Source organism: Elephantulus edwardii, unplaced genomic scaffold (assembly GCF_000299155.1).
Source record: "Elephantulus edwardii isolate Elephantulus edwardi_28Jun2011 unplaced genomic scaffold, EleEdw1.0 scaffold00234, whole genome shotgun sequence".
Lineage (NCBI taxonomy): Eukaryota > Metazoa > Chordata > Mammalia > Macroscelidea > Macroscelididae > Elephantulus > Elephantulus edwardii.
Window position 1 is genome coordinate 1,447,072 of NW_006399984.1, and position 7,913 is coordinate 1,454,984.

Consider the following 7,913-nt stretch of genomic DNA (forward strand, 5'->3'; position numbering starts at 1 on the left):
CCATGGCCTGTATCAGGCGCACCTTTGTCTCCAAAGAGACACCGTTGCTCTTGAGTACTTTAGAGAAGTCTCTAGCAGCAGATTTTCCCATCACAGTATGTTTTTTGATTTCCTGGCTGCTGGTGCCAAGAGTTGTAAGCAGATACTAGTGATTGGAACATGGAATGTGAGAGCCATGAATGTAGGAAAATTAGATATTGTTAAAAAAGAAATGGAATGCATAAATATTGACATACTAGGCATTGGAGAAATGAGATGGACAGCTCCGGCACAAAGCCGCATGGGAATTTCCACAAGAGCTGACACATAAAAATCATATGTCCAGCAAGGCCACAATCATTTCCTGACTTCTTGGCCTAGTATGAACAAATTCTCTCCCTAGAATGTCTAAATTCTCTGCTGTGTAATGAAATTAATCTCAGTAATAAATCTGTAATGTGCTTTGTTTGAGAAAACCTCAGCCAAACAATTTTCTCTGATAGATGAAAACACGTTTATCTAAATGCTTAACAGGATGTATCACTGCTGTTATTATTTTAATTAAACAGAAATTAAAATAAATTTAAAAGTACCTAAAAAATTCCATGAAGGAGAATCCATATCCATGCTGCTCAGCAATTCCTGCACAAACTACATTTGCTGATGCTCCAATCAGAGTCCCATTACCTGAAATAAAAATGAAGTTACAATTTGTCTTGAGGTCAGTTTTCTATTCTCTTGTATTCTATTATATATTTTGACAATCTCACAGGCTCGATGCATATTTCACATGCAAGTAAAAGTAGTGCATTTCCAAATATAAGGAAGACATTCTATTGACAACCAGAAAGCAAACTCTTTGCTTGTAAAATGCATCTTCATTTATTGACAGGATTGAAACTACTCTATGAAATATAAAAGAGAAGATGCTAAGATTTGCAAATCCCTGTGGGAAAGGTGGTAGGATCTTTTGGAGGGGAATGAAGCAGGCACCATGACAGCAGAAGAGAATGTATCCTAACACTCAGCATGAGGACACCTCATGTGAAAATCACCTTCCTTAGGACTCAGACACATAGCAGGAAACCACAGATCACAACAACAAGACTAAAGTATTGGTCATTTTTCATTAAAGGGCAACTCTCTTGACATGAAATACCTTTCATAGCACACACATGATCTATGGAAGAACATGCACACATGGGCTAGGTAAGGGGGAAAATAACCTAAAGGCTGCCTCAGAGTAGTACCCACTCCCTCAGACTATTAGATACCCTTGGCTCCACAATCAACATTCTTTGTATGAGTAGCTAGGAAATCAAAGATGAGTTACACTGGGAAATCTGCTGTCAGGGATCTCTCTATGTGCTGAAGAGCAACGACGTCAGTCTAGAAAATAAGGTGTGCCAGATCCAGGCCATGGTCTTCACAATTACTTGCTATACATCAGAGATCTGGACAATGACTAAGGTTGATAGAAAAAGAACTAATGATAGAAAAGAATTGATGTCTTTGAGTTGTGGTACTGAAGAAGAGCATTGAATATACCATGGACTGCTAAGACAACAAACAGGTCCATCCTAGAGAGTGTGAAACCAGGTTGCTCCTTGAAGGCAAGGATTTTGAAGCTCCATCTGACATACTTTGGGCATGTTGCAAGGACAGGACAGTCCTTGGAGAGGGACATCATTCTTGGAAGAGTGGACGGTCAGCACAAGAGAGGAAGACCCTCAATGAGATGGATCGATTCAGTGACTCAGTAAGGGGGTGGGGATAGGTGTGTCAGTGACAATGAAATTGGTTCAGGATAGAGCAGAGTTCAGAGCTGTTGTGCATAGGGTCACTATGAGTTGCAGGTGACTTGACGGCACATAACAATAACAACAATCTTCACTGATTGTTTAAAGGAATGGTGACTATACTTGGTGAAGCCAAGCATATTACCCATTCTTTTGACTCGACAGTAATCAGTGTCGGAAAAGAGACACATGACCCAGCCTCAGTCAGTTTAGTTCTTATCTGACACCTAAACATGCTCCGATAAGAAAAAGACTTTCTTTCTTAAGATGGATGAACTGTGTTTCTAAATAACACAGATCACATTGCTGTCAGCTGAGGAAACAGCCTTAGTAAAATGCAGCTCAGTAAAACAAAAAGTTAGAGGAGTAAAAGAAAAGGACAAAGTCCATTAGTCCTCCTATCAAATTGGATCAATAAAGACATATATACTCTTGCACCAGGCTGCTCCTTGGAGGCAAGGATTCTGGGGCTTCGTCTGACATATGTTGGACATATATTGTAAGGAGGGACCGGTCCTTGGAGAGGGACATCATGCTTGGGAGGGTAGAAGGATGGTGTAGGAGGTGAAGACCCTCTATGACGTGGACTGATTCAGTGATTGGTAATCAGGATGGGTGTGTCAGAGGCAGTGAGATTGGCATAGGATAGAGCAGGGTTTAGGGCTGTTGTACTTAGGGTCGCTATGAGTTGCAAGCGACTCGATGGCACATAACAACGACATACTCTTGTACACTTGATCAAGTAAGTTTCAGTTGAAATTCCGTTAATTATAACCAAAGACTATAAACTAATAAAATACAATAAAAGATAATCCAGTGTTGATTTTTTTTTAAAAATGCAGAGACACTGTTTCATACTCAAGACCCAAATTTAAATTAAGTCATTGTCAAGAATGGTGATCTTTCTAAAATCCAATTTTCCTATCTCTCAATCTTCAAATATCATCCTTGCAGTTATGAAGGCAGTTGACCATGTAGTTGGTCCTACATAAAACCTTGTGAACTGGTTTTAAACACAATTATGTGTCTGGTCTTATATAAGGCAGCTGGGCCATATGTAGTTCTGTGACTGGTACTATACAACCATAAAACTGGAAAGTGGTATGTAATACAGCTATGCTTATGTTTCCTTTTAAAATGCACGTAATTACTTCAAGAGGGCTATTAATGATGTTCTGAAATCATAGCCACCACTCCTACTCTATTGAATCACTCAGTTACCTAATTGAACACACTTCCTCATTTCTTCTATGACTTCTTATAGCTCATAACATATGCTCACAGATAGCTTTTTTTCTTAAAAAAATAAACAATGCCTGATAATGAACAATAAAATGTTACAAGTGAGAAAAATATTCTTTTCTGGATCTATCTTATCCAATCTATAGTCACATACATATACTCTTCTTTTACTGACTAGTAATGAAACATCTTTGCTTCTGAAAAAGGCTGACTTTCTCACATGCAGAAATAATTCCTTTCCCTCTCACCTATTCAAGGACATTACCAACAGTTTTCCTAGTTCTGTCCACTGCATTTATTTTCTTCTTTATATTGCTCATTTCCCACATGATTTAATCACATGGTCATTTCTGTCATCATAGGAAAGTAAAACATAATGCATGTTAATGATTATATGAAACTTAATGTGAATGAAGAATAATAGTGTGAAACACAATGTATAAGAACTTTGTGAACATACCAGTGGTGGATATTTTCTATAATGAGCATTCTCTTCCCGTACAATTAACTACCTTAGAAAACCTGTTGGAGGGTCAGCTATGGGTCAGTTCCAACTCAATAACACACAAGAACAACCTGATACAACAAAGAAATTCGGGTGGCCTAGCAGTAAGAAGCTGCATTTCAATTACAAAGGCATTCAGCTCAAATCCTCCAGGTGCACTATGGGAGAATAATGGGTTACTGACTCCCATATGACTTACTGCCTCTGAAAACTCACTGGAGGGTCAACTGTGTGTCAGACCTGACTCAAAGGTAAACAACAACATGATACAATAAGCTCCTACAAGTACTTCTGAAGAGTTTAGGATACTGAGTAATTATATCTGTAACTGACTTTCAAATGAATCCTTATTATGTGCTCTTGAGTCATCTATGACTCAGAGTGATCCTATGAATAACAACTCTGAACCCTGTCCTAGCTTAAGCCAATCTCACTATTTCTGACACACCTGACTCCATTACCACAGTCACTGTGTCAGTCCATCTCATCTTGGATCTTCCTCTCCTCCACTGACACTCCACCCTTCCAAGTACAATGTTCTTCTCTAAGGACTGGTCCCTCCTGGCAATGTGATTGAAGTACGTGAGATGTAGTTTTAAAAGCATTGCTTCCAGGGAGCAGCATGGTTTTTTCCCTGGCTAGGAGAAACTTGTTTGTTCTCTTCGCAGTCCATGGTATGCTTAATACTCTTCTCCAGCACCACAACCCAAAGATATTGATTCTTCTTCTGTCATCCTTAGTTATTGTCCAGCTCTCTGAAGCATAGTATGTAATGGCAAGTTATTGTCCAGCTCTCTGAAGCATAGTATGTAATGGCAAAGACCATGACCTGGATAAGGAGGACCTTAGTCTCTAGACTGACATGGTTGCTTTTTAGCATTCTGGAGTGGTCCCTGACAGCAGACTTTCCTAATCCAATTCATCTGTTGATTTCCTGACTACTGAGGCCAATAGTGTTGATTATAGTTCCAAACAAGATCAAACTGCTAACAATCTCATCTCAATCTCTTCTCCATCTATCATGGATAGATGCCTGGTGGTGAGAATCTTTGCCTTCTTGATATTGAGCTGAAAGCTATATCAAAGACTGTAGTCCTAATTTTCATTTTCTTCATATTCAATTTGTAAATTTTTTGATAGTGTGTTTGATAGTCATGACCTGACCTGATTTTTTTTAATTTTTACTGCTGCCAATGAGCTTCTCAAATATTTCTTTCCAGTTTTTGTTTATGTTAAATGCAGTCAGGTCAGATACATCTCATAGCAACCCTATGAACAACAGACCTGAATCCTGTCCTATCCCGTGACATTCTCAAAAGCACTGATAAACTTGAGCACACTGCTGTAGTCACCATGTCAACCCAATTCATTGGGGATCTTCCTCTCTTTTATTAATCCTCCACCTTTGCAGCAGTATGCCCTTTTCAAAGGAATATCCTCTCCTAGCAACATGTCCAAAGTATGAGAGATGGAGTTTTACCATTCTGGCCTTCAATGACCACTCTGACTGAACTTTATTGAACACATATCTATTCATTCTTTTGGCAGTCCATGAAATATTAGCAACTATTATCCAACACCACAACTCAGAGGTTCTTCTGTTACCCACTATCCACCTCTCAGATACATAGGAAGTGATTGAAAATACTAAGGCCTGAATTAAATACACTGTCAACTTCAAAATGACTTTCTAGTTCTTCAGTATTTTAGAGAGGTTCCTGACACTGAACTTCACCAAAACAATACATTGATTTCCTGACTGCTAGTATCAAGCATGTTGATAGTCTATCCAAGCAAGAATAAATCATTGACAGTTTCAATCCTTTCTCCATATATCATGATGTTGCCTATTGGCCTAGTGGTAAGGACTTTTGTTTTCTTGATGTTGAGATGGAATCCATATTGAAGGTTACAGGTTTTGATCTTTTGCAGCAAGTGTCTCGAGTCTTTTTCCCTTTCAGCAAGAAAGGTTTTATTATATACATAATGCAGGTTGTTGATGAGTCTTGCTCAGACCTTGGTGTCATATTCCTCTTTACAGAGTCCAGCTTCACAAATTATCTGCTCAGCATACAGACTGAATAGATATTGAGAAAGAATACAGTCCTGGTGCACAATCGTCTTCATTTTAAGCCATGAAGTATTCGTTTGTTTCATTTGGACAACAGCTTCTTCGTCTAGGTATAAATTTTGTATGACCACAATTAAGTGTTCTGGGGTTCCCATTTTTCCTCAAGGTTAGCTATAGTTTATTATGATCCACACAGTCAAATGCCTTTGCATAATCAATAAAACAAGAAAAGATATTCTTCTGGTATCCTGTGTTTTCAGCCAGGATCCATCTGACATTAGGAAAGATATCCCTTGTGCTGTGATCTCTTCCAAACTCAGCTGGAACTTCTGGGAGTTACCTGTCAAGGTACAGCTGTTCTTGGATGATCTTCAGCATTATTTTGCTTCCGTTATATGAATAATATCATTCAATAATTTCTACAATCTGTTATGTTATCTTTCTTGGAAATGGAAATAAATAAGGATCTCTTCTAGTCAGCTGGCCAGGCAGCTGTCCTCCAAATTTCCTAGCATAGACTGGTAAGAAGTTCAGGGTAGCATCTGCTAGTTAAAACACGTAAATTAGTATACCACTAAATTGTGGGGATATATATTTTTGCCAGTGTCTTCAATGTAAGCTGACCTTCTTCTTTTACCATTGGTTACCATTGGTTTTCACGAATATGTACTTCATGAAATTTTTCAGTGTCAACCAATTCTATTTGGTATAATGGTACTTGGTGAATTTCTTCTATCTTCTTTTGATGCTTCTAGGTCATTCAAGATTTTGTCCATGACATCTCTTAGCATTTCAATTTGAGGTTCCAGTTTTCAGTTCTTTCAGCTTGAGAAATGCCAAGTAAATTATTCCCTTTTTATTCTCTGATTCCAGCTCTTATTATAATACTTTGCTTTGATTGAGGGTCAATATCAAGGAGACAAAGATTCTCACCACTGGGCCAATTGGAAGCATCAGGATGGATGGTGAAGAGATTGAGATTATTTACAGCTTTAGTTTGATTGGCTACACAGTCAACAATCTTGGCACCAGCAGCCAGGAAATTAAAAGACATATTGCAATGGGAAAGTCTGCTGTTAGGGACCTTTCCAAAGTACTGAAGACTAATGGTGTTACTCTGGAGACGAAGATGTGCCTGATACAGGCCATAGTCTTTGCAATCACTTGCTATGCATCACAGAGCTAGACAAGGACCAGGGAAGATAGAAAGAGAATTTATGCCTTTGAGGTCTGGTACTGGAGAAGAGTATTGAATATACCATGGACTGCTAAGAAAACCAACAGGTTCATACTGGAAAGGGTGAAACCAGGCTGCTCCTTGGAGACAAGGATTCTGAAGCTTTGTCTAACATACTCTGGACAAACGTTGCAAGGTGGGATCAGTTCTTGGAGAGGGGTATCATGCTTGGGAGGGTGGAGGGACAGTGCTGGAGGGGAAGAGCCTCTATGAGGTGGATTGATTCAGTGTCTGAGGCAATGGGGGTAGGTGTGTTGGAGACAGTGAGATTGGCATGGGACAGAACAGGGATTAGGGCTGTTGTACATAGGGTCCCTAAGAATAGCAAGCAACTCAATGGCACATAACAACAACAACAACAACGTTGCCTTGATTTTTCCTACGCAGCCATTTTGGAAATGGTTTATCTCTTTATTTCAGCATCTCTTCCTTTGTTTTGATTTCTTGATGTTCTAATGTAAATATTTACATAGTTTATTATGACAACTTGGAAACCCATGAAGGCACTCTTTAATGTACTGTCAATTTTGTACAAGCAAACTCTTAATTTTTGACTCAACATGGACTTCCTGCTCTTTCGTACAAATACAGTCAAACATCCTTACCTCCTAAACAAGCACCAAGGGCTAGTGAATACATTAGTGGCTGCACAGGAAGGCTGACTTCAGGGTCTTGGCTCAAATTCAGAAGCACAGGAATCTATTGAGGAAAAGAAGACTAGCATTACATTTCATAAAAACTTCAAGGTGAAATTTTGGAGTTGGCATGAGGACCTTGCAGACGCAGTAGAGAAAGGGAGTGGTTTTGGACATAGGACACACCTCTGGACCTTTTGCTTGGCAGGAATTAAAAAAAAAAACAACAAACATAGACTAAATTATAGGATTTATCAAAATCCCCTGAAAAAGTTGTCTAACATTGAAGATGAAGATTAAGAACACAAACTACTGTCTGGCGTGGCCATGTTGGTCCCACTAACTCAAGAAACAGGGAAGTCTCTCCCCAACCCCAAGGACAGTCCCATTCTACAACAGTGGCATCATGTAATATTTGTCCTTTTGTGACTGGGATATTTCACTC

At 39.0% G+C, this 7,913-nt stretch overlaps 1 protein-coding gene across 1 annotated transcript in view; it reads right to left on the reverse strand.

Annotated features, from left to right (window-relative positions):
• Positions 1-7,913, reverse strand: part of OCA2 (oculocutaneous albinism II) — a 569,803-nt gene that overhangs the window by 51,104 nt on the left and 510,786 nt on the right. Inside the window, exons 19-20 of the mRNA XM_006898594.1 lie at positions 7,439-7,532; positions 573-666 (exon numbers count right to left, since the gene is read on the reverse strand). Coding sequence (XP_006898656.1) covers positions 573-666; positions 7,439-7,532 — 188 coding nt within the window. The remainder of the gene's footprint in view (positions 1-572; positions 667-7,438; positions 7,533-7,913) is intronic.